This window comes from Euleptes europaea, chromosome 1 (assembly GCF_029931775.1).
Source record: "Euleptes europaea isolate rEulEur1 chromosome 1, rEulEur1.hap1, whole genome shotgun sequence".
NCBI lineage: Eukaryota > Metazoa > Chordata > Lepidosauria > Squamata > Sphaerodactylidae > Euleptes > Euleptes europaea.
The window spans coordinates 173,747,461-173,774,381 of NC_079312.1; the positions used below are offsets into that span (position 1 = coordinate 173,747,461).

The 26,921-nt window shown below is 47.8% G+C and overlaps 1 protein-coding gene across 1 annotated transcript in view; it reads right to left on the minus strand.

Moving 5' to 3' along the window:
- Positions 1 to 490: 490 nt before the first annotated feature.
- Positions 491 to 26,921, minus strand: part of LOC130483142 (methyl-CpG-binding domain protein 1-like) — a 50,145-nt gene continuing 23,714 nt past the window's right edge. Inside the window, exons 11-19 of the mRNA XM_056856013.1 lie at positions 26,020 to 26,103; positions 24,435 to 24,500; positions 22,242 to 22,298; positions 19,114 to 19,200; positions 14,982 to 15,146; positions 5,731 to 5,976; positions 4,675 to 4,785; positions 2,381 to 2,500; positions 491 to 966 (exon numbers count right to left, since the gene is read on the minus strand). Of these exons, the coding sequence (XP_056711991.1) occupies positions 505 to 966; positions 2,381 to 2,500; positions 4,675 to 4,785; positions 5,731 to 5,976; positions 14,982 to 15,146; positions 19,114 to 19,200; positions 22,242 to 22,298; positions 24,435 to 24,500; positions 26,020 to 26,103 (1,398 nt within the window). The 3' untranslated portion in view covers positions 491 to 504. The remainder of the gene's footprint in view (positions 967 to 2,380; positions 2,501 to 4,674; positions 4,786 to 5,730; positions 5,977 to 14,981; positions 15,147 to 19,113; positions 19,201 to 22,241; positions 22,299 to 24,434; positions 24,501 to 26,019; positions 26,104 to 26,921) is intronic.

The window sequence follows — 26,921 nt, forward strand, 5'->3', positions numbered from 1 at the left end:
AAGCAGGAAAGGATGCCGATAGCAACAGAGAGGAGAGTCCAAGCCGGACGCGTGAACGAGTCCCGCACATTCCAATCCGACCAATGTCTAGTGCTACTTTGCCGAACGTCTGAAGTTTAAAAGTGCAGGAAAAGTGGTGATCGAGACCGTTGACTGCGCCGCGCTGCGGTTTGCAATGCAACCCTCTTGGCAGGAGGTGAGCAAACAATCAAAGCAAGACCGGAGTCTAGTCTCTGAAAGGAACTTTTCACTGTCTGTGATAAATTCAGAACCAGCTCGCGGGGAGGGGAGAAAGAGAGAGACAGAGAAGACAACAAGAGGAAAACAAAACAGACCTTTTTGTGTCAAGCTACTGAAGAGGAGGGAAAAATATAAAGCTATTTCTGGCAAGGAATGATCCTTTCAGATACCCGAGCCGTTTCCAGTGTCAAAATAAAAACTTCTGCCCATTTGCCACCCTGCAGGGCCAGGTCCTGTCCCCAGATTCCCCCACCCCTCCAGCTCTCAGCGGGTCCCGCTTCCTGACGGCCAAGGGTTAAGCCGGCACTGCGGGCAGCAGCCCGAGTACACGAGAACGTCGCAGGCCTGGGACCGTTCGCCGGCATGCCAGCCTGCCGGCCATCCGGGACAAAGACGATAGGCCTCCAGGTCACCGATCAGTTCCACCACTTCGTCGACCGTGGTCAGGCGGGCGGGGTGGCTGGCGTAGAGTTCGTGCTCAGGGGGCACAGGGAGGTCCCGCACCACCACGTGGAAGAAGAGGCCCGGGCGAATGTGGATGACCGCCGCCGACATGGTGGAATGTTTTGAGCGCTGCACCAGGCGCAGGTTCGGGCCCCCCAGCAGGGGCAGCACCTCCCAGTGGGCGGGGAGAGGAATCTCGTTCAGCTCGCCCAGGAACTCTCGCAGGACGCTGTCCAGCTGGCTCAGGGGCTGCACCCCGCCCAGACTGTAGATCTCCATTATCTAGGGAAGGACAGACAGGAAAGATGCAGATTAACACATGGCATGGACAGAGGGGACAGGAAGAAGAGTTGGTTTTTATATGCTGACTTTCTCTACCACTTAAGGGAGACTCAAACCGGCTTACAATCGCCTTCCCCTCCCTGTGACAAACACCCTGTGAGGTAAGTGGGGCTGAGAGAGCTGTGACTAGCCCAAGGTCACCCAGCTGGCTTCATGTGTCGGAGAGGGGAAACAAATCCAGTTCACCATGTTAGCCTCTGTCGCTCATGTGGAGGAGTGGGGAATCAAACCCGGTTCTCCAGATCAGAGTCCGCTGCTCCAAACCACCACTCTTAACCTCTACACCACACTGGCTCTTTTCTCCCTCTCCCGTAACACTGGAACATGGGGCATCCACTGAAGCTGAAGGGTGATATGATGACATCTTCAAGTACTTGAAGTGCTGTCATGTAAAAGATGGTGCTGAGTTGTTTTTGGCCACCCCAGAAGGTTGAACCAGAACCAACAGGTTGAAATTAAATCAAAAGAGTTTCCGTCTAAACATCAGGAAGAATTTTCTAACAGTTAGAGCGGTTCCTCAGTGGAACAGGCTTCCTAGGGAAGTGGTGGTCTCTCCTTCCCTGGAGGTTTTTAAGCAGAGGCTAGATGGCCATCTGTCAGCAATGCTGATTCTGTGACCTTCAGCAGTTCATGAGAGGGAGGGCATCTTGTTCATCTCCTGGGCATGGAGTTGGGGGTCACTGGGGGTGTGTGGGGGTTAGCTGTGAATTTCCTGCCTGTGCAGGGGGTGGGACTAGATGACCCTTGAGGTCCCTTCCAACTCTATGATTCTATGATTCAGACCAAGGTCCATCAAGTCCAGCAGCCTGTTCGCACAGCAGCCAAACAGATGCATCTAGGAAGCCCACAAACAAGACGACTGCAGCATCATTGTCCTGTCTGTGTTCCACAGCACCTAATATAATAGGCATGCTCCTCTGATCCTGGAGAGGATAGGTATGCATCATGACTAGCATCCCTTTGGACTGGTAGCCATGGGTAGCCCTCTCCTCCATGAACATGTCCACTCCCTTCTTAAAGCCTTCCAAGTCCAGCAGTCTGCTCACACAGTGGCCAACCAGGAGCCTCTAGGAAGCCCACAAACAAGACAACTGTGGCAGCATTATCCTGCCTGGGTTCCACAGCACCTAATATAACGGACATGCTCCTCTGATCCTCAAACTTTATTGTGGTTCCATTATACTACTACTTAACACATCCTTCCATTGTCTAGCACCCAGTCCTGACTCCTGCTGCCACCCAAAATGTGGGGTATACCAGCCCCCTTCACAAAGTCACCCTTCCTCCATCCCCCGAGACAACAGAGAACACCACAGGATGTCTGAAGACTGCCCCGGACTCGTTCATCACTCACCACCGGGGGGCGTATTTGTTGCAGCTGCTCCACTTCATCGTCCTCCTCGTCATCCAGCACAACCACCTCGCTGCCTGGGGTCTCCCTGGCACTCTTCGGCTGGGGCAGCCCTGCCAGCACCTGCAGCAACAAACAATCATCAGTAGGTCCAGCATGGCAGATTTTATCTTTCATGCTTGTAGATGTATACACATCCTGAGAAGCTTGACATCATATACAAGGTGTGAGCTGTGGGCCATGTGTTAATACACACGGAATGAACATTCCTACACAAAGCCACACATAATAGAAGGGTTTTGCATATTTTTTACCTCGTAGTGGTTAAGAGCAGTGGTTTGGAGTAGTGGAGTCTGATCTGGAGAACCAAGTTCGATTCCCCATTCCTCCACACGAGCGGCAGACGCTAATCTAATCTGGTGAACCGGGTTGGTTTCCCCACTCCTACACATGAGCAGTGAAAGCTGATCTGGTGATCTGGATTTGTTTCCCCACTCCTACACACGAAGCCAGCTGGGTGACATTGGGGGCAAGTCACAGCTCTGTGAGAGCTCTCTCAGCCCCACCTACCTCACAGGGTGTCTGCTGTGGGGAGGGGAAGGGAAGGTGATTGTAAGCCAGTTTGAGTCTCCCTTCAGTGGTAGAGAAAGTCGGCATATAAAAACCAACTTTTCTTCTTCTATTACGATAAAGGAGATGCCAGGATGTGTATTATATAATAATTTCATGTTTGACCACTGAGGAAGGCCTAGATAAGGTCGAAACGTATCTTAGTTCGGTCACTGAATAGATATACATCAACTGTGAATGTGTTGTAAGTAAATGTTTATTGTTTTTAGTTAGCCTCCATTGTTTGCCCTGTGTTTTTAACATAATTGTGCACCATAACAACAAAACAGATATATTTGTTGATATTTTCAATAGCGTTTAGCTCAACCCCTTTGGTTTCGTTCTACTTTCAGGTTGAGTTTCTTTTCTTCCCCCTCCTTTTTTTTTTTTTTTTTTTTTTTTTTGCAGTTTGATGTCACACAGGCCTTGGGCTTTTCTTTTGTTATGTTCACATTTTTAACAGTTCGAGTCAAGGGGTGTTATTTCATCAAAACGGGGGTGTTAAAGTAACCTTGTGCTGAGTTTGTCGCCAGTGACTTGATGGGGCTGGGCACTGAATGCTGTAATCACACAGCTTTGTGATACATTTTTTAAACTCTTTATTTTAAGTTTATTTTATAATAAACAACAACAAAATAAAAATACAACAGGTTAAACATCGTGCAGTTGAGATACGTTTCAATACTTGGTTCCAATATATGTTCCAATACTATACATCAGTATTTTTTACAGAAATCGTACCATTTGTTGTATTTGCTTAGCAGAACTTAATAAATGCAAATCATACAATAGTTTCCTGGGCATTGTATACTTCGTGATGCCCCCTTTCCCACATATTCTAGAAAAGGCAGCCATCTATTTAAAAAGTTTATAGAGTAAGGTAAGTTATTTGATACTTTGAGTTGAGAAGATACCTTATCTAAAATTCAAAGGTTCCACACCTTCTCATACCTCTGCCCAGTAGAAGGCGTCTTTGCTTTTTTTTCCCCCCAGGATGAGGCAATCAGAAATTTTGCTGCCAGTAGCAGTATTGAAATCAGTTCCCTTTTTTGGGTAGAGAGTTGTTGTATGTCAAATTTTTCTAGTAGGACAAGGCATCATGATGGCTATTGGAGCAGGAATTTTAGGGTAAGGGAGCCCAGATTTGCAGTACTTTGCAGCATTGTGCGATAGGGAGGTTCTCATTTTGAGCCCTTCTTCAAGCTTCAGTGTTATTGATTACTTCACATTTGCTGCCACCATCTTTCTGAAGTATCTCCGTTTCACTTTCAATCCAGAAGCTTGAATCCATCGGTTTGCCGTTGATGGAAGGGCTTCTGCCTGCAGAGCATGACTCTCGCCTTCTCCCTCCTGCTGCAGCTGAAAATTCCCCCAGGAATGCTGCTCTTGGGGTACAGAAGATTCTGCACTTTATTTCAGAAGGCAGTTTTGGGCTGCGGTGGGAGGGGCAGGGGGAAAAGGTCGCTTTCCATGGGCAGAAATCTTTCCATTGGATCCAACCCACTGTCTACCATCCTTTCTTTGACAAATGAGTACAATTGTTCTGTCTTCCTGTGCCAAGTTTCTTAAATACTTGAAGTTTTATTTCCCAATTGGGTGGCCCCATGGCAATACTAAACAGCAGCCAACAACAAGAACATTAGGGTATGTTTCTTCCCCTCCCCTCCCTGCCATGACCCCAAACTTACTGGAGAGTCACCCATTGGGCGATGGTCTCCACCCGGTTCTGCATGCTCTCGCTTGACCTTGGGAGATGTGGCAAGAAGGAGGTTGACGGCAGGTAACCTGGTATCTGACTCCTGTGAAAATTAATTAAACAGAGCCCATTAGGAACATGCCATAGATGTTGCAAGAACTTAAGAAAAGGCCATGCTGGATCAAATCAAGGCGCAATGGAAAATTTTTAATGAGCTCTGGGGGCGGCGGCATTTTTGGAGATGGAGTTCCCAAATTTTCAGGGTAGCTTTAAGGGACTCTCCTTGCATGAACCCCGACATTTGCTGAAGGCTGGGTCAGGGGGTCCAATTTTATGGGGTCCCGAATACGTCACCCCCACTCCTTCATAGAGAAGCATTGTAAAGTTTACAATGTTTCTCTATGGAGGAGGGGGTGACGTCTTCGGGACCCCATTAAATTGAACCCCCTGTCCCAAACTTTACCAACCTTTGAGGTTTATGCAAGGAGAGCCCCTTGAAGCTACACTGCAAATTTGGTGACTCTACCTCCAAAAATGCCTCCACAGCATTTTCAAAAAATATAGTTTATGGGGATATTTTGGCTTTATTTCCAGGTTTACCGGAAAAAATCAGGCCCATTATAGTCCAATGGGCCCGAAGTTTTTTCGGTAAACCCGGAAATAAAGCCAGAATACCCCTTTACCTGTCTAGGTATTTGGCTTATTCCGGGTTTAGCAAAAAAGTCAGGCCCAATAAACCCGAACCCGAAATTTACCTAATTTTTTTCGGGCACAACTCAAGTAGCTACTTGTCGACCACAGTAGTTGGTGCACAGGGATATACGGAAGGAGATGGTTTGTTTTTATTCCACTTACATGCTTTTTTTATTTTGTGAGTCACCTGGTAAAGTATGGAAGACGGCACGTAAAAATAGCGCCGCTGCCCCCCCCAAAGTACAGGACATCAGTATGCAGTTTCAGTGCAAGACACTTCAGCCACCCAAGGACAACTCAACTGGTCAAGCACGGGCACCTGCAAGTGTAACTGGGCGTGAGAATTTTCACTCACCTTCCCCAGTGTCTGGGTGGGTGGGTTGGGTTGGCAGGGGGCTTCTGGATCCTCTTTGACTGGCTGTTTCACTGGTGGCTCCGCTTTGACTTCTTGTGGCGCAGCAGGAAGGTCCCTCGCACAGACTTGGGCCAACTCTTTCGCTGCCTCCTCCTCCTTCAGCTTTGGCAGCTGCTGATCCCACATCTCTGGCTTCTGCGGCTTGGACAGGTCGAGCGGTTTGCTGCCAGAGGGCATCTCCTCCGTCTGTAGTAAAATTGGGAAGGAGGGAGGGGAGTGCGATCAGACCTCTCTGCATCTCGGAGCGTACTACGAAAGACACAGGATGTGGCACCCTGTGCAGAACTTGGCATCTGGAGGAACATAAGGCCCCCCCACCCATGACTGCTGAGGAGCTGGAAGCCTCAGGTGTGTCTGGTAAAATCTCAGAGGACAGTCGGGAATACAATTAGAGCTTCCAGGAAAGGGTGGGGTTTCCTGACATCTCTGAACTGCCATGGAGAAACGGTGAAGTTAATGTGAACCAAAATGCATTTGAGTAAATTATGCAAATAAAAACAGGATTGTTGTTGTTTTTCCCTCCCTAGTATAGAATCTGGACCCTTGGCCTAAGCAAAGTAACTTATCACGGGGCTGCACAAAAAAAAAAAAAATAACAGACCAACATAAAGCCCCAGTGTACGTTTTAGCTTCATGCAGTTTAACACAACTGACATTTTCATGAATGAAGTACTGCTCCTATTTCAGAGGAATCTCACTAAAAATCCTTTCCACCGAAGATTAAATACATTGAAGCTCTTCAGTTCTGATTGAAACAAAGGAGTGTTTATAGCGTTCCATTTGCAGGCTCGCTCCTAGCCTATAGATTTTTCCCTCCACATTTTCTTCCTAGGAGTTGCTGCAACCATGAGGACTAGAAACTTGTTATTTGACTATACCGTGCCAAGACTACAAGGATTCTGAGGGCTCTTAAAAAGTTCTTTTGCACGTCGCTTGGGATTAGGACATGCGTACACAGGGTTATGCAGTGGGGGAAAGAAGAGGCCCTCTAGAGCAAAGCTTCTTAAACTGTGGGTCACAACCCCGGACGGGGTCGCTTAACTGAATGTGGGGTCAAGAAACAAGCACATCCATCTCATTAGCATGCAAATTTGCTTTTGTCTTTAATGGTAAAATTATATGTATACCAAAGAATTGTTTTAAAATAAATTTCTTTATAATTTATTATCAGTAAATTTGTATACCTATTTTATATACCTATATACCCGTGGTCACGTAAATATTTCTCGGGCAAAAAGGGGGCGTGAGGGGGGAAAGTTTAAGAAGCCCTGCTCTAGAGCACTGATCAGGATCTAGAGTATCTGGTTCTCACAAGCCACATGGCGCTCTTTTTAAAAATTTATCTACATTATTCATAGTCCGCCTTTCTCACTTGGACTTAAGACAGATCACTCATTAACTGCTTGCGCCAATTCCCAAGGAACCTGTACAACAAGCAGAAAGCTCTCAGCGCCCGTCTGGCACAGGTGATAATGGGGAAAGCTATGCAAACGCTGTACTTTTCCTGTGTGCCCGTTTTATGCAGTCTAGGATGAAACAATGATCTGGGAGCATCAAAAGCTCCCTGAAAACATAACAGGGGTGGGGGTGGGGGGCGGGAGAAGAGAGTCCTGATTTCCGTTGACCAGACAGCACCAGGGATATGCGCCAAGCTGCATGTTGCGGGTGCCTGGGTGCAAAAGCTTGCTTCCCTTATTGAACACCTCCTCGCAAAAATTACATTGAGATCATCAACTCACGCTTTACAGAGGACTCCAACGAACGGGGGGCGGAACGAGAGAAGACCCTTACCAGGTACCAATCTGGGTTGATGGACAAGTGCTAGATTTCAAGGCCAACTCACCATCTATCATTCAGAACCCACTGCCGGGTGCACACAACTGTGTCTATTCACAGACTCCGGTACCCAATTTTGTACTTTGTCTGCCTCTACACAGCCTGCTCTAGCCCTGTGGTTTGATCTCTCACACATACCCCCCCATACCAAAAATGCTTTTAACAGAATTGGTCCTAAAATGCTTGTAATCCATCAATTACATGTTAAGATGAACCTCACCACAACTACTAGCACTCTAAAGGACTTGGGTGATTTTCAGGAGGGAGCTCTCTTCTGGGTGCTCCTGAGACTGGAGGCAAGAAGAGCAGCAGGGCCTTCTTGGTGGCGGTCCCCTCACTTAGGAATCCCCTGCTTGCTTCAAAAATACGGTTAATGCTCGCTTTTTTTAAAAGTACCATTTCATCCTACAATTATGTTCCTTGCCTCTAAGCTGAACATGATTCTTATGTACCTTTGGGCAGACAGGCAGCTGCTGGTGATACATATTATTTCCCCAGACTCAACATACCTCTAGCCATTCTAAAACAACATTCATCTCTAGACGGACAGGGGTAAAAACATGAGAAATAACCATGAGCTCCCAGCAGCAAGTCACGGGTCTGTGGTCGAACAATCCTGGACTAGCCCCCGCAAGGCTGGAAAAGCTTCGGGACCCCCCTACCTTCTGAGCCTTCAGCTTCTACCTTTCCTTGGCCACAACCACCCCAGCAAAGCACACGGGAGTCCACGGCAGAGAGAGAAAGCAGAGAGGAAGAAGAGACTAGTAGACAGAGGCGGTCCTGGCCAGGAAGGTGGCGGCTGATTGGGCCAGAAGGAAACATAAGGAGATTGGAGGAGGAAACCCAGGAGCGGGGGGTGGGATGCGTGCGAAACATGTGGAAAGTGACAGATTTCACCCAGGACACTCCCCGCGGTCCGTGACCTGGGCGGCAGGCAGCACAGACGTGATGGAAGAGAACAGGGCAAAATGAACGAGGAAAGCGAGATGCGGCCCGCAGTCCGGCAACATTACCCAACATCCAGAGAGATACATGACGGCAGCGGGGCTGGCCAAGGAAACCACCTGGTGGTGTTGGGGAGGGGGGCAGAGCATGGTGGCTGCACCCGGGAACGCGTGAGGAGGGGGAGGGCAGTTACCTCCGGCTGGAAGCTGGCTTTCGCCCGGCGCTTCTGGCCACGCCCCTTGGCTCCCCGCCGCCCCACCTGCTTGATCCTGGCTGGCTTGCGGCTGCGGCCGCCGAAGGCGTTCCTCCTCCTCCTGACCTTCCAGCCCGCTGCCGCCACCGCCGCCCCCTCCGGGCTGCTCCACTCCTCGGGAAGCAGCCGCTTCTAGGGAAGGGAAGAGAAGAGGGAGAGACGAAGAGGAGCCGGCTGTGGAGGAGGCAAAGCGGCCGAGCGCAGAAAAAGGAGCTCCCACCGCCCCGTCCCGAAGCAAGCAGCGCCACAGCTTGGCCTGCTCCTTCCTGCGACCGTGGCGACCCATGCAATCCCCCGCCCCCACTTCCTGTGCCCCACAAAAGCTTAGCCCCCTGGCAACCCCCCCCCCAGCTTCCCAAGCACATCCAAGGCCTTCCCCCGATGCAGCCCAAGGCACAAAGCAGCAGATCCTCCCTTCAGCCTCCCATGAGAAGGTGCACGGCTTGGACACAAGCACAGCGAGGTAACCCCACCCCCCACCCCCCGAGGCACAGGAAGAGTCAGCAGAGAGGAAAGAGACCATAGATTGAGACCAAAGTCATGAAGACAACTCAGATCAGTGAGGGGGCTGTGGGCAGGGGCTTTGAAAATCCTTTCAATAAATAAACCCTACATTCGGCACCCCGATCCGGATGGCCCAGGCTACCCTGATCAAGTCAGATCTTGGAAGCGATGTAGGGTCACACCATTGGTTAGTAACTGGATGGGAGACCGCCAAGGAAGACCGGGTTTGCTGTGCCGAGGAAGGCAATGCCTGTTTGTCTCTGCCGTGCCCTAACCCCGTCAGATCTCAGAAGCTCAGCAGGTTCGGCCCTGGTTAGTTCTTGGGTGGGAGACCACCAAGGATGTCCAGGGTCGCTACAAAAAGGCATGCAGCGGCAAACCTCTTCTGAACATCTCTTGCCTCGAAAACCCTAAGAAGTGTCGCCATAAGTTCTCTGCGATTTGATGGCACTTCCCACCACTAAAGACAGCAGCCTGGAGGCTAAGGTCTCTTCCTGCTCACACCCCTTTGTGAACTGTGGAGCACGCTCTCCTAGCGCCGGGCACGCTCCGGCTCATTGAAAGACTGGTGCCTCATGCCCCCAAACCTGCTCTGCAGCAGAGAACTGCTTTTGCAACGGAGAAGGGCTCTGCACAAGCAGACAGGTGGGTTAGGAGCCGAGTCAGCAACCTATGCAGGGTTCAGCAAGTTTCTAGCCCTCAGGTTGCACAAACTTCAGCCGATTTTGCCGAAAACTTGAAAAAAGAAAGATAATGGCAGGGGAGGGGAAACTAAGTGGTCAGGACTACTCAAAGAGACTTGAATGCCAGCCATTCAGCACAGCCCCCGAGCCATTTCCCCCTGCTCTCGTCCTCAGCGCTTCCTCCCGCAGCGACAAAGCTGGCTCCGAGGTAGAGCATCTGCTTGGCATGCAGAAGGTCCCAGGTTCAATCCCTGGCATCGCAAGTTAAAAATGACCTGACAGCAAGGGATGTGAAAGCCCTCTGTCGGGAGAAGCCCTACCAGTCTGAGTAGACAAGGCCGACCACGATGGGCCAATGGTCTGATTCAGTATAATGCAGCTTCGTATTTCCCAATAGAGGAAGTTGGAAAAAAGTTCTCCAAGCCAGTAGCTGCACAAACATACACACTATGTTAAGCAGACATGTGCAAATTTTCTAATCTCGCATGAATTTACCCCACGGCTAGGTTGAGCATAGGAGCCCCGTTGCACAGAGTGGTAAGCTGCAGTACTGCAGTCCAAGCTCTGCTCACAACCTGAGTTTGACCCTGACGGAAGTTGGTTTCAGGTAGCCAGCTCAAGGTTGACTCAGCCTTCCGAGGTCGGTAAAATGAGTACCCAGCTTGCTGGGGGTAAAGGGAAGATGACTGGGGAAGGCACTGGCAAACCACCCCATAAACAAAGTCTGCCTAGTAACCATCGGGATGTCACCCCGTGGGTCAGGAATGACCCAGTGCTCACTCAGGGGACCTTTACCTTTTACCTTAGGTTGAGCATACAGATCCCTGGCTCCCCTGACTATACATTAAGAGACAGATAACGACAGATAGCCATGTTAGTCTGTCTGTAGCAGTAGAAACAAGTAAAAGTCCAGCAGCACCTTAAAAATTAACATTTCTGGTGGGGCAAGAGCTTTTTTGAGTCACAACTCACTTCTTCAGATATCTCATGAAAGCTCATACCCTGCCAGAAATTTAGTTAGTCTTTAAGGTGCTACTGGACTCTTGCTCTTTTCTGCTGCTATAAATTAAGAGAAGTGTCCAGAAGTGGTGTTAGGAGGCCAGTTTTGTTTACAGAAAACTGGTCTGATGCATTTCGTTACTAATCTTCCATAACCCCTTTCCGTTATTTCCCTTTTTGTTTTGCTGCAGACGGGTGCAGTTTTCTTGTTTCCGGGCTTGGACTGTGCACACGCAGAGAGCAGCACACGAGCGGGCTGGGAAGGGGGAGCAAGCCAGATTTTAAAGACCAGAGACAAGAAGCACAACGCATCAGGTCAAAGACGAGGATAGGCACGCACCATCCACGAAGAGAACAATAAGAAACAAGGGTCCTGGCCGAAAACCAGGCCACACAGTGAGGCAGAGTCTTGGTGTGAAATATTTACAGCCTTTGTTACCCTTTCTGCGCCTGTCCGCCTTCACTTCTGCAGACAAGCACAGAGGCCTCTATACTTAGTTGTGACTCAAACATTTTGCTGCCTGAAGCAACTGTCTCGGCACCTTACTGCCAATGCCCCCCCAGTGCACCCCCATCCTCCCTCTAAAACCAGCATGGCTTCTCCAAAATTCTCATGACATTCATTCACCCCACAAGAATGCAGGAAGCCCAATGGGAAATGCACTCTAACCTGGATGGCCCAGGCTAGCCAGATGCCATCAGATCTTGGAAACTAAGGTGCTAGGTATCATACCTGCAGAACTTCCTACACGTTTTAAAGAAATATTGAAATACGCCACCACCACTGTGAGGGTGGTTTTAGCGAGGAAATGGAAACAACCACTCATTCCGGACATAGAAAAATGGAAGGTCAAATTAATGGAATACTCCACTATGGCAAAAATGTCCGATATGATCAATAACAATACCGCTTTTGAGCAGCATTACAAGACATGGAAACCATTTTACAATTATGTCGAGGCTCATGGTTAACTACGAGAAAGTAAAAGATGAGATTTCAGTTGACTGTACTACAATGCAATTCTAACTATTTATAGATATTCATTAATCATTAGGTTTGTTAACATACTAACCAGACATAGATAGTGATTATTCTCTGCATATGTTATTTATATAATCTGCCCAAGTGATGAAAAATTATGGTAATGTTATTTGCCTGTGCTGCGCTAGAATTTTTATCTTCAGGGTTTTTTTGTTACCGTATGTTCAATGCTCACATTTTACTCCTTCCCCATTTTCCTTCTGTACCATTGTTATATCTTATATAATAAAAACTTAAAAAAAAAAACCAACTAAGAAGGGTCAGCCCTGATTAGTATTTGGACGAGACCACCAAGAAAGACCAGGGTCACTACACAGAGGCAGGCAACGGCAAACCACCTTTGAATGTCTCTTGCCTCGAAAACCATATGGGGTCGCTGTAAGTCAGCTGCGACTTGATGGCACTTTTTACCACCAGAGGGAACGCACAGCTTGCTGTGCTGGTTTGAGAGGCTTGGGGGAGAGGAGCATTGGTCCCTCCAACTCCTGGACAGGTGTGGAGGAAACAGTGAGGCTGGCAGGGGGTTATATCATCCCCTCTCCCAAATCTGCCACTTCAGGTGACCACCTCAACTTGCACACACACATACAAAAAGCGTCACAGCACCCCCACTTTATTTTTTGCGCATGCCTGTAATCGATATATCGATATCACAGCGGCATTTTTAAAGGCATTAAAATACTGTTCTATCGATATGGTATTGTAATTATAGGTTTAGCAAGTTCTCTAATCCCAGCTTTCATTTCAAAAAAGAAGTAAGTCTCTAGTCCCATCTTTTGCAAAGAGATAAGGAAAAAAGCGTATCGCCACAAGGAAACAGCCTAGAGACTTACTTTTTTTAAAAAAAAAAAGAAAGCTGGGAATTAAGAAAACCTGTTAAGCCTATCATTCCAATGGTATATCTATATATTGAAATATGGGTTGCAATTAAAAAAACACTTGTCTTCAGGGTTATTAAGGATTGTCAGCATTTCAAGTGAGAGACCAAACTCTTCCTGACCACATAAAGTCGTAACCCAAGAGTTCCTTTCAGTTTCTGGACAGCCGCCTAGACTCCGCTGAAACTGCTTTTCAAAACCCAGACCCAGGTCTTGCGTCTCTTGTACGCAGGGGAATAAAGCAGGTGCTCCTCAAGGGGAAAGCAGGGGCACTGAGTTCGAGGAACAGTAAAAACATTTACCCCTTGCTGCACTTTTGACAGGCTTCTTTACCAAATGCTGCGATCCCACACCCCTTTCTTGTATCTTTCCCTCCTACAGGCTGTTCAAAAGAGGGCAGAAACTGTCTAGTCTGAACAGAACGAAGTGGGCAAATGTGTACCTCACCGCAGGTTCTGCTGCAATACCTATCCATCCCCAAGCTGACAGCAATTAGCCTAAAATGAAGGGCACCATGGCAGCGAATTGAAAGTTTGGACTGGTTTCTGTATCAGGCAAATCTGGAAGGCCTGATCAAGACTGACCTTTGGCAAATTGGGCCCTTAAAGCTTCTTAATGGCTAACTCCTTTTCCAGTTTTATTGAAAGATTATGTCCACAGCGGCTAAACAGCAAGGGAAGAAAGAGGTATTATGATCGTCTAAGGCCCTGGCTCCATATTCTTCCCCAGCCCCTTGAGGCAAGGTACATAGCCATGAAGAATGGAGCCTTAGTTGTGGTTGCACCCAGACTTCAGAATGCACTTTCTGGCTTCATGTGTCAGACTCCTACATCATAAGCTCCTATTCATGATCACATCTGCTTTCAGTGATGTTTAATCTGACTGGCCAGCCGCCTACTCCTGGTTCTTACATATTATTTGTACAATCATTATTATAAACTTTATCCAGCCATCTTCTCTGGTACAATGGCAGGATATAAATGCTTGAAATAAAATATCTCAGGTGCTTCAAAATCCAATTCCATTTTTCCTGTACTAAGAGCCAAGAACACAAAGATTACCCTGACTTTAGGACTGGGAAAAAGATACAAGGAGGAGCCAGCATGGTGTAGTGATTAAGAGCAGCGGACTCTAATCTGGAGAATCGGGTTTGATTCCCCACTCCTCCACATGAACTCTGCTGGGAGACCTTGGGCCTGTTGCAGTTCTCTCCGAGCTCTCTCAGCCCACGCGGAGACAGGCAATGGCGAACCACCTCCCAATGTCTCTTGCCTTGAAAACCCTACGGGGTCGCCACATCTCAGCTGTGACTTGACGGCACTTTTCACCACTTATAGTACAAAGGGAGAAGATGACATGATAACGATTCATTCATGTTACAATTTAATCAAGTTACAAGCCACATAAGAACTATGTACCACTCCCTCAGTGCCAGGAATGGAAGTCTCCCAATCAAGCTGGCCAGCAAGAGGTTCAGGAAACACAGGAAAAAAGTTCTTCAGCTAACGCATATTTAACTTAAACTATCATAAGATACTGTGTGCTGTTGACCAGACCTATGACAGCTCACTGGAACTTACATACAGAGAGGCAGCATGCATCGAACTTTCAGATTCCGGGAATGAACTGCGAGAACGAATATATTGCATACCCAGCTTGTGAGATTCCTAAAAGTATCTCGTCCTGGCTCCTGGACTAAACAGTTCTTGATTTGAACCAGCAAAGCATTCTCTTACAGGATCATTTTAGATGCACGGTCGCACAACATGCATAAGAGAAGGCAAGACAACGGGGGAGGGAAACACACCATCCAAGCAGATTACCACTACAGGCACATGCTGGGGTGAGATCCGAGACATGCAGGGTTCTCGGGGCTGGCTGGAAAAGTAGTCTAGCTCCTAACGTCTATGGCAAAGATCAGGGGTTGTAAGCGGCTAAAGTGCAGATTGGATGCAAAGCAAGCTGTCTTGCATTTACGCAGGAAGAGGGAGAGAAGGCAGGACAGGGAGACGGGAGAGAACCAAGAGAGCTGAACGAGGAGAGGGACCAACCATCGCAAAACGCAGGCACTGTCTCCAGCGGCACTTCTGGCGCTTGAGGTTTCCCCCGCCAAACTTGGGCTTGTCCCGGCAGAAGTCGCAGCGGCCGCAGTCGGTTTTCAGCTGGCAGGCTTCACACTCGCCACACTTCCGGTTCCGCCGGCTTTTCGAGGCGTGCTGTGGGGACGGGAGAAAGTGATCAGAACCAGAGGAGCTGCAAAGAGCCTCCTGTGATGCTCAGGGGCACAATCTCAAGAGCTCGTGTGGTTACTGAAACATGCAGCAGGAACCTTGACAGAATTAAGGGGTGGTAGCAGTGAATGCAGAACATGTTTGTGATGTTGCCGAAACACACAGTGGCTGCATTATCCATCTTACGACCTTTTGCCTGTGGCAGGTGGGCTTCCTAAGGGAGTTGCTAGAGATAGCACCGAGCTGCTCCCCAGGATGTTGGTCACCCCCAGGGTTTCTTGTGGTGCTGAACATACACTGATGGGAGCTGTGTTGGCGGTGACAGACCAAGAAAGGGATCTTGGGGTGGCAGTGGGTAGCTTGATGAAGATGTCAACCCATTGTGCAGCTGCTGTGAAAAAGGCACATTCCATGCTGGCCATAATTAGATGATGAATAGAGAATAAAACTGCTGCTATCATACTGCCCTTGTAAAAATCTATAGTGAGATCACACTTGGAATACAGTGTACAGTCCTGGTCACCACACCTAAAAAAGGATACTGCAGAGCTTGAGAAGGTGTAGAAAACAGCAACCAAAATGATCAGGGGGCTAGAGCAACTGCCTAATGAGGAGCGGTTAAAATGCTTAGGGCTGTTTAGCTAGGAAAGGCGGTTAAGGGGAAATATGATACACGTCTATACAGTTATGCATGGTATGGAAAGAGTGGACAGGGAGAAGCTTTTCTCCCTCTTTCATAATACTGGAATGCGGGGTCATCAGAAGCTGGAGGGTGAGAGATTCAAAACATATAAAAGGAAGCATTTCTTCACACAACGCATAGTTAAATTGTGGAACTCCCTGCCCCAAGATGGGGTGATGGCTGCCAACTTGGAAGAATTGAAGAGGGGAATGGATTTGTTCATGGAGGCTAGGGCTGTCCAAATGGATACTTGTCATGATGCATACTTATTCTCTCCAGGATCAGAGGAACATGCCTATTATACTAGGTGCCGTGAACCACAAAGTTTCTATGGCAGTTTACAAGAAAAGGTGAGAGGAGAGCCCTTTGGAAACAGAGTGGGAGAAGACAGACAAGCCATTTGGATGAACTGCAAAGGGACTGATGTAGGGGGTGAGCCAGGTACCACAACAGTGACCTGTGCAGCTCTGGCCAGGTGGGAGCGGAGAATTGGGCAGCAAGCACAGAGAGGCTGGAGGGACTGAACCGGAGAGGAAGCCATTAGGACAAGGCTTATCTGTTCTGCAGAAAGAACAGTATGACCCCATCACCTAAAACACGCTGACTTGATAACGTTACATTTAAAAAAAAAACCTCCCCAAACGTACAGTAATACATATGCCAAGTCCCATGCTGTGGAGAAACTTATTTTGCTTTGGAGGTTTGAAACAAGAAAAAGTTTTAAAAAGTTTTAAAAAGTTTTAAAAAGTTCTGTCTCTTAGTGGCGTTCGGGTGGAGGAGTTTAATGGCCAGCCAGCCTCACCCAACAAGGCTTCAGAAATGCAAATGGTAGGCATGGCTAGATACAGTGAGATGGTAAAGTCTCACGCACACACAGCTCTAGCTAGAAAGGCGACACCCAGCAGAAGACACAAATTTGGAAGATTTAAGATGCTAGAAAAAGCTCCGGAAAACCTTCCTGGAGGGTTCAGGGAAAGCTTCTTTGACCCGGCTTGACCCAGCCAGTGGGAGGAGAAAGAGAGACAATAAAACTTCAGGGCACGAGGAGGAGGATCTCTTTTGGGCTGATTCCCTTGGGGCAGGCAGAGCTGGAGTCTGCTGGAGGCAGTCATTGCCATGTGCAGGACTGCAGGCTCCAAGGTAATAGGTACCCTTTAGAACCACAGTAACCTTTGTAAGCCAGGGGTGTCAAACATACGGCCAAGGTAATGGGAACCCTTTAGAACCACAGTAACCTTTATAAGCCAGGGATGTCAAACATACGGCCAGCTCAGGAAGCTCCCCCCTCCCAAGTCCCGATCTGGGCTGGTGAGGCATGGCCTGGCCCGACCAAGTGACACTTATGGCCTTGTAACAAATGAGTTTGACACCCCTGTTAATCTAAAGAGCCCGCCTCAGGTTAACGTCCATTAGGGCAAAGCTTCTTAAACTATGGGTCGGGACATCATATGGGATCGCGTAACGGAATGTGGGGGTCACGGAAAATTTGGCAACAGTAAATGGTAAAATTATATGTATACCACAGAATTTTTTAAAAATAAATTTATGATTTATTATCAGTAAAGGTTTGATCTGTATACCTGTTTTATATAGCTATATACCCGGGGTCACATAAAAAATTCTCAGGCGAAAAGGGGACGAGAGTGGAAAAAGTTTAAGAAGCCCTGCACTAGGGCATTTATAGAGAGAGGGACAGAGAATTGTCCTCTACACCTTTTTTGTTATCCATTGCTCAGTCTGTTGCTGTGCTGAGAGTATGTGTGTGGACATTTCCTTTTTAATCAATGCTTTATAACTTTGAATGCTGGTAGCAGTTCTTTGTGCCTCGTGGATCTCCATTGCTCAGGGGACGCTATTTTAAAAGGAATGCCAGGAAGACGGGAAGGGACAGCCAGTTGGCAAGTGGCGACTCCCCCAATGACACAAAAGGCAGTAAGCTGTCCCCATGGTAAGCTGGGAGTCCAGGTCCTCTCAGCAAGTAATTCCTACAAAAGCCAGGGGGTGGCAGTGGTCAAACTGGAAGAGGGAGAGAAATGCCCCTCCAGGTGGTGGGGAAGCCAGGTCGGTGGCACGTGCCAGGATGAGACCTTCGATGGCCATTGGCGCCCAGACGCCTTGGAAGGCCGATGGAACAGCCCCTGTAGGTCAGAGTGGGGCCGTTCCGTCACACATGCATTCCGAGAATTGCTAACTAAATAATCTGATCTCAGGGGAAAGAGGTAGAGGAGACATCAGTGAATGCTTACGGTCACTATTGGAGCCTGGGGTGCTGAGGAATGAGCTGCCAAAGCCCCCCCTCTCTCGCCTGCTCCCAACGTGGATGACTTTTTGCACATCACTTTGAACGCGGCCTTCTCAGCAGACTCAAGTACTACTTACTACTTTCCTTCCAAGCTCCCATGACCCACAGGTTTCGAACAGTTAATGGAAAAAAAAATTCCTATTTAAGGAAAATATGATGGAGAGATACTTGGCCACTGCCAGTGTTATACTTGGATCTCCATCCACCAGCAAAAAGGGGACTATTTTATCGCCTCTTACAGTGGCAGGTAGTTTAGTTAAAATAGGAGTAATCCACACTGGAGTTTGAAATGGGGACACTCCAGCATCATGTGAGAAAGCGTATTTTCCTCATGTTACATGAGCAAAATCTTGCTGAATAGGGTAAATTACCATACCTTCCATTTAGCACTGCTGAAGGCAGGGGAATTCAGACGAGCAAGCGTGGTGTAGTGGTTAAGAGAGGTGGTTGGGAGTGGTAGACTCTGATCTGGAGAACCGGGTTTGATTCCCCACTCCTCCACATAAGCGGCGGAGGCTAATCTGGTAAACTGAATTTGTTTCCCCACTCTTCCACATGAAGCCAGCTGGGTTACTTTGGGCTAGTCTCAGCTCTGTTAGAGCTCTCTCAGCCCCTCACAGGGTGTCTGTTGTAGGGAAGGGGACTGATTGTAAGCCAGTTTGATTCTTCCATAAGTGGGAGAGAAAGTCAGCATATAAAAACCAACTCTTCTTCTTTAAGCATAAAGGCTCTTCAGAAACCTGCGACTGTTAAAATACTGAAATATGGTGGACAGACTCAACTGGTTCCCGCCACGCAACTGGCGAAGGGGGAGAAGTGCCTCAACCATTGACCCTCGTGCACACATAAATTAAAGGCTTTCCAAGAGACTGCCTCAAGTCACTTATTTTTTTGGGGGGTGCTCCTCAGAGTCACAGTTTAGCCCTTCCCAAAACAAGCCCCCATGAGAAAGCTGAGGAAGTATTTACCACGCTATTCTTGACTTTGGCCACAGGATGCTTTGGCGGACGGCCAACCTTCTTCCGCTCTTTCACTGTACCCAACTGCATCTTTTGCTGGAAGGAAAGAGATGAGCTAGTGACAACCGAGAAGGCGCTTGGAACAGACTCAAAACTGTTCCTCAGGAAGAAAAACTCCAGCTCTGCAACGTTTCCATGCTGGGGAAAGGCGCCGTGTTTTTCTTCCTTCCCCTCCCCTGCCCCGCCTATGACACATACACGGCAAATTCCTCTGCATAGCTCTTCCAGCCACTGTGGAACTTGCGTGAGAGCGCACCCCAGAACAATAGCCAAGGCACTGCTAGGGATTAAGATAAAAAAGGCAGGAAGCCGCACAATGGTTTCAACTCAATTTGCCATCAGAACTGTAGAAAAGGTTGGACATTCAGACCCAGGGAGTGGGCAGTGTTCAGCCCTTGTGAAGTAGAAAGGGGCTCCGATTTTCCAGGAGCTAAGGTGCAATGTACCTGCAGTTTTCCACCACGGAGCATTCATACATTCACTTACAGCATGTAGCTGTTAGTGTAACTAACAACGGCAGGCTTTTAGTCTCCAGCTATGATGCAGTATACACTGGGTTTTATTTTTTTTAGGTGAGCGGTAACACTGAAAGCAGGCAGCACGGATCTGCCTGCGTGACGGCTCAAAGGGTCTGGTTTTCGGATCAGTCCGGATATGGGATGTCCGGATAAAGGATACTCTACCTGTATAAGAGCATTAGAGAATTCTGGACTTACAAGCAATAGATTTTCCTATTTCCTTTTCCTCTCCCCCACTGCCTAGCCCTTTCCCCCCATTCTGGGGAGAGATCAGTTCCATCAATCGTACTGCAGACAGCTTTTTGTGATTTTAGCACCATGGGGGGGAGTATTACTCCCCTATTTATTGAATCTGATATGAGTTATGTTAAATGCATTTAAATTATATTGAAGGTTTTACTGATTTTATTTCTGGGTTTGTAAGCCGCCCTGAGCCTGGCCTTTGGGCTGGGGAGGGTGGGATAAAAATGTAATAAAATAAATTTTAAAAATAAATGAAGAGAAATTTGCCATTTATGGACCAGATCCATTTTTCAGCCTATTCGGACAGGTCTGTCTCCTCCCCAAAATCTCTCCCTATAACCCACTTCTTGTTGAAGGCTTTCTGGGATCACCGAACTTCACCTGTTTTTACCAATTGTCCTACCCTTCCTGCTCATTTATCAAAACTTGGATGTACCTTCTACCTTTGGCCCACCTACACTTCCCATGGCATTGTAAGCCTCTTAGACATAAAGCAACGGATGGTACAAAGGAATAAAACTGAATGAATGAAGCACCCCCCGTGCATTTCGCAAGAGCTTCTTCATCGTGTTCTGACCATGAAAAACAAGAGGTGGGAAGATGAGCATGAAATCAAGAGGCAGGCCTTGAAAACTGTTCTTTTTCCTGCCATTTTTCAAATAAATTAATTAAAAGCCTGAACTCTAAAGTGGCCGGGGTGGACTGAGTTCTCCAGATCTGAAGGGGCTGAGGCTCAGTGGTAGAGCCTCTGATTTGCATGCAAAAGGTCCCAGGTTCAATCCCTGGCATCTCCAGTTAAAGGGGCTAGGCAAGTAGGTGATGTGAAAGACCTGAGCCTGAGACCCTGGAGAGCCACTGCCGGTCTGAGTAGACAATACTGACTTTGAGAAGGGGCTGTGGCTCAATGGCAGAGCATCTGCTTGATATGCAGAAGGTCCCAGGTTCAATCCCCGGCATCTCCAGTTAAAGGAACTAGGCAAGTAGGTGATGTGAAAGATCTCTGCCTGAGACCCTGGAGAGCCACTGCCAGTCTGTGTAGACAATACTGACTTTGATGGACCGAGGGTCTGATTCAGTATAAGGCAGCTTCATGTGTTCATGTATTCAAGATGCTGGGCATGGGAATGTTGGATTGGGGCAGATTCCTACAGGCTTTGCTCTCTTAGCTTATCCTTAGCTTGGGTTCTCTTCCTGTGTAGTTGATTGCCAGTCTGTGTAGACAAAACTGATTTTGATGGACCAAGGACCTGATTCAGTATAAGGCAGCTTCATGTGTTCCCATCTTTCACCTGCCTGGTGAATGGCACCCTGTGTAGCAGACTGCTGGGGAAGCTCCTGCCCCCACCACCAATTGACCAGGTTGTAAGTGCCAGGGGTTGAGCAAGGGGCAAGACTGAGCCCGGTTCTTCAGGCCCAGGTCTGTGCCTCGGACCCTGCGCTGGCTTGGCAGTAGAAGGGCATTTCCTACCCATGCCCAACACCTTGACAGGCCTCTTGTCAAACTGTAAAACCAAATCCAGAAAATACGACCTAGTAGACCCCATGAAATATTGACAATCTGATTTGAGAGAGAATCTGTGGTTGTTGGCTGCAAGGGGAACTCTGAAAAGGGCAGCTGAGCGGGAAGCCAGAGGGATACCAAGAAGGACTTCCATTGAGCACAAATAAGCATTTGGCACAGTTCAGTCTTTACTCTGCCAACCTGTGTACCCTTTTTCTGCCCTGGTCCCTGCCTGGAGGAATCGTCTCCCAAGTGAGATCAGGGCCCTGCGGGATCTTCAAGAATTCCACAGGGCATGCAAGATGGAGATATTGTGTGGGGCTTATGGTTGAGGCGAGCGACAGTTCTCTCTATAAATACTGGCCTCCCTAATCCTCTTCCCTTCCCCCACTGCTGAGCCCTTTCCACCCATTTTAGGGGGGAGGTCAGATCCATCTATCGAGCCGCAGACAGCTATTCTGTCATTTTAGTGCCATCGGGGTGGGGAGTATTATTCCCCTTATTTATTGAACTGAATTGGGTTATTTTAAAACATCTTTAAATTATATTTTAATGTTTGATTGATTTCATTATTCTGAATTTTGTAAGCCGCTCTGAGCCTGGCCTTCGGGCTGGGGAGGGCAGGGTAAAAGTGTAATAAAATAATAAAATAACACTTCCCATCCCCACATGGCCCTCCATCCTCCTTCCAATCCCTCTTACGCATGCATTCAACCAAGCCGGTCTGGGCTTGCCAAAGTGGTATTTAGGTCATTGTTAAAAGCCAAGGCAGACCTCTTCATTGCAGAAGGCTTCTCCCTCTACCATGGACTCACCCTATGCCGTATTGGGATGACACCTCCAGGATCCCGTTCCATGGTGGGCTTCCATTTCTAGAGTGGGGGGAGAGACAAGGGGGAGTTGTAAGTTAGCAAACAGAAACTAAAGCACCTGGGTTTTGACACAGAAGGGACCCCAATTAAATTAACGAAACACAGAAGTTGGAAGAAAGATGGGATTGAAACAGAGTTGAGATTGTTCCCCAGCCCCAGCTCACTTCACCAGAGAAGGCAAACATAATCCTTTCCAAGGAGATTCAGCTAGGACAACACTCTTCTGTGCTACGAAACGGGAAGGCGGTAAATGATAAAAGCCCTCCAAACCAAGCACCCCACAGAGTAGACCCTCGTACATTCATGAGGCCGCGGAATTAACTCGAAATCCGTTTGTAAGTTTAGAAGGTGTCGGAAACATTCGGCCTCCACTTTTTGGTCTTAAGGGAGAGGGGGCAGGTGTTTTTGAGCAGATTTATAGTATGATAGACCTCAGTGGTCCAGATTGTTGCAGAAACGCCGACAGTGAGCATCTGTCGGTGCATCCTCACAATAAAAAATTTTCAAGTGGCAACAAACATATCTGAAAAGTCAACAAGGTATAAAATACGTTGTACCCTGACAGGATAAGAGTAACAGAAATACTTTATTACTCAAAACATTAAGGGGGTCACACCAAGTTACACGATGTTTATATAAATTTTATTCATACATGTAATATGTAATTTTTAGGCTTAGATTATTTGTAGTAGCTGTTGTTTTTTTATTAGCTATTGTGGCTGTTGTTTGGTTGGTTGTTTTTGCTGGTCAGTGACCGTATTAATAAATTATTATTATTAGTCAACAAGGTATTTGTTACCCAGGATCCTAAGTCTAAAGAGACATATATTAAGACACTATGCTAGGAGAGGGTGGAAAGAAATCAGCACAAGCGGTAACCCTCCTACCAAATGGTGTACCCGTGTTCATAAGTAACCCCCTTCTCAAAAAAAAAATACCTTACTGTGATGGACTAAGGGTTAATGTCTGTCAGTGACTGTATGTGAGAGGGACATACAAGGAGTGGGAAGAGCTTAAGAGAGAAGACCCTGAGCTGCTGGGGGGGAGGGAAAGGGGTTTTTTTACTCTGGGTGCCGGTGTGATGGGTTGGGCCTAGAGTGACGGGGGAAAACCAGAAGGGTGACAAAAGAGAAAGTTTGGGAGGGGAAAAAGGTCCCTACTCTAGTCACAGAGGGGAGGAATAGTCTCTGAGGAAAGAGGTATTCCTGGCCCAAGTACTGTGAGAGAATTACTTTAAGCGCTGTGAAGTAATTCCACAGAGAGAAAAAGGAAGGAAGGGAGAATCTCCATACTTCCTAGTTTTAGGCACCAGAGTATACACATGAACCTCCGTGTGCAGGTTCTGGGAGTAAGCTCCCTTAAGACTTGGAAACCTGGGTTAAGTCATATAACATCTGTGCTGCACTTGTTGAGCAACTCATTATTTATATAGGAAATGTGTACCTTTCCTTAATACTAGGTTTTCCCCCAATACCTTTGCCTGTGAAGTATAATAAAATTCAGTTATTTTATAGCCTCTGGCGTCTCTGTTATCTGAGGTAAAACAAAACAGGAGACAAGGGGATATAACCCCCCTCATCACACTCACCTTATCTGAGGTAAAACGAAGGAGACAAGGGGAGAGATTTCCCCCCTCATCACACTCACCTTATATGAGGTAAAACAAAACAAGAGACAAGGGGAGAGATTTCCCCCGTCGCCACACTCACCTTATCTGAGGTAAAACGAAGGAGACAAGGGGAGAGATTTTCCCCCTCGTCACACGCACCTTATCAGAGGTAAAACGAAGCAGGAGACAAGGGGAGAGATTTCCCCCATTGTCACACTCACCTTATCGGAGGTAAAATGAAGCAGGAGACAAGGGGAGAGATTTTCCCCCTCGTCACACTCACCTTATCGGAGGTAAAACGAAGCAGGAGACAAGGGGAGATTTCCCCCCTATTCACACTCACCTTTGCCTTGGCAGAGACAGAACCAAAGAACCGACTGTACAGGCATATATGAAATGCAACCCAGCACAAGGGCATTGCCCTTATCGGTACAAACTGGAATTCATCTTTTGCCTACGCATGGCCCCATGTGTCCTCCAAAGCCTGCACCAACACCCCTGCAGGAGAGAGCATGCAAACCACTCACTGTGGTGGCAGAGTGCCTCCGACGGCGGCAGCCTGGGGCCAGCTGAGCCTTGGGAAGGGGCCCGTCCTGATAGCCAGAGAGACAGAGACAGAGAGACAATGAAAGTAAAGAGTGAAAGGGTGAGGAACAGTCCATATGTTCCAAGACGGCGCAGGGGCCAGAAGGCAACTTAGGTGTGAAAGCTTGGTACAAGAATATCAGAAGCGTTGCCGACACAAAACTCTTGTGCGCTTAAGAACACATGAAGCTGCCTCATACTGAATCAGACCCTTGGTCCATCAAAGTCAGTATTGTCTACTCAGACCAGCAGCGGCTCTCCGGGGTCTCAGGCAGGGGTCTTTCACATCACCAACTTGCCTAGTCCCTCTAAACTGGAGATGCCAGGGATTGAACCTGGGACCTTCTGCAGACCAAGCAGATGCTCTAACACTGAGCCACAGCCCCTCTACCACTGAGCCACAGGGAGGCAAAGCAACATCCCTGTTACAGCAGAACCTCAATTCGTTCGATCAAGTTAGTTACATGCAGTAGAAAGATCACAATGGATAGCTGTGTTAGTCTGTCAGTAGCGGTAGAAAAGAGCAAGAGTCCAGTAGCGCCTTAAAAGCTAAGTGTCCAGTAGCACCTTAAAAACTAACTCACAAAAGCTCATACCCTGCCAGAAATTGTGTTAGTCTTTAAGGTGCTACTGGACTCTTGCTCTTTTCTATTGCAGTAGGAAGGAACTAGAAAACTAAATCCAAGATACACTGGAATAAGGAACAGACAATGTACGAAATTATTATATAAACAATATACAAGGCTTAGAGAAAGGACTCTGCTAAGATCCGAGTTTCGTAAACTGTGCTCAAGCATAGAAGCACTTTGGGGAAATTTGAACTCTATTTCTGATGCCACAAGTAACAATCTCATAAAATATACATCCTCTATTCTAAGCCAACTGAGAATACACACTAAGGTAAGGGTGCACAGACTCATTGCAGAAGAAGACGAAGAAGAGTTGGTTTTTATATGCCGACTTTCTCTACCTTTTAAGGAGAATCAAACTGGCTTACAATCTCTTTCCCTTCCTCTCCCCACAACAGACACCTTGTCAGGCAGGTGGGGCTGAGAGAGTTCGGAGAGAACTGTAACTAGCCCAAGGTCACCCAGCTGTGTAGGAGTGGGGACACCAATCTGGTTCACCAGGTTAGAGTCCGCCCATCATGTGGAGGAGTGGGGAATCAAACCCGGTTCTCCAGATTAGAGTTTGCTGCTCGTAATCACTACACCACGCTGTGGTGTGCATTAGCCCGTTGCTTTAGACCTGTCACACACTTGGCCAAAAGAGACTTGGCCATTCCTGACACAATTCTGCCACAAATATCAACTCCGAACCCTCTGCAGCAGAAAGCAAGTGCCACCAAGTCTGCATTCCTGGAAACTGCATGCATGTCACTGCCGTCTCACTAAATAGCGTGAGCACTACCAACAAATTGAGACCGGGAGCCTGGGAAGACGTGTGATGGCAGGTTATGCTACAACTTCCTGCAGTTTAGTTCAGCCAGCTTCGAAGGGGGCTCTGAGCCCATTATTTCACACCCACACTCACTGCGGGCACCGGTGGCGCTGCTGACAGTCTCTTGCGGTGCCGCCTGGGGGCCCGTTGGGCCGCGGGAGGGGGCCCGTCCTGGCAAGCGGAAGGAAAGAGGGAAAGAAAAGAGAGAGGAGCAGAAGCACTAAGCAGCCGGAAAGTTAAACGCCAGACATACACTCCTAACAGGTTATTTAGTAATCTCTTGCATTGGTATCCCTGCCTCTAAGGAGTTCAGGGCGGCATACAAAGGGGTTATCCCCGTGTTATGTTCATGATAACCCTGTGAGGTAGGTTCAACAGAAGAGACGCAAGATCAAAGTCACCCAATGGGGTTAACAGCTAGTCAGGTCGCTGTGGTTCACTCTCTCATGATGACCCCCCCCCCATAGCCACAATGGTTTTTTATATCCACAATCCTAGGGTCTAGGGTTCCCATTTGCCTACTTATGGCGGGAGACCTCCAGGTAACCGCAACCCTTACCCACCGATGGTCACCTGGTCGGCAGGCAGAAACTGGGGGTGGGGGGGACATGATGGTCCTGGGTTAAAAAGAAAAATAAGGCCTTTACGCAAAGGGATTTCTGACCATAGAATTCCTGGTGGGGAACAATAGTAAGCTGTAGACTTTTATTCTTCCATTGTATTGAATCATTGTTTTAAATCTGGAACTTCTGTTAAATCTTGTTATAACTTTTGTTATACTGGTCAAAAACCGAAATACATTTTTATGGTCCTGGTGGTTCCTAGAGATACCCAGAAGTGGCAATGATAGCTCTAGGAATCACCAGGAACTCTATGGTAAGAACTCCCTTTAAGTAGACAAGGCCTTGCTTTTCTAATTTTTCTCCCAGGACACTGCCTCCCCTCAACCCTCCTGCCAGTTGCCATGCACCGCCTGGCAGTCTTACTAG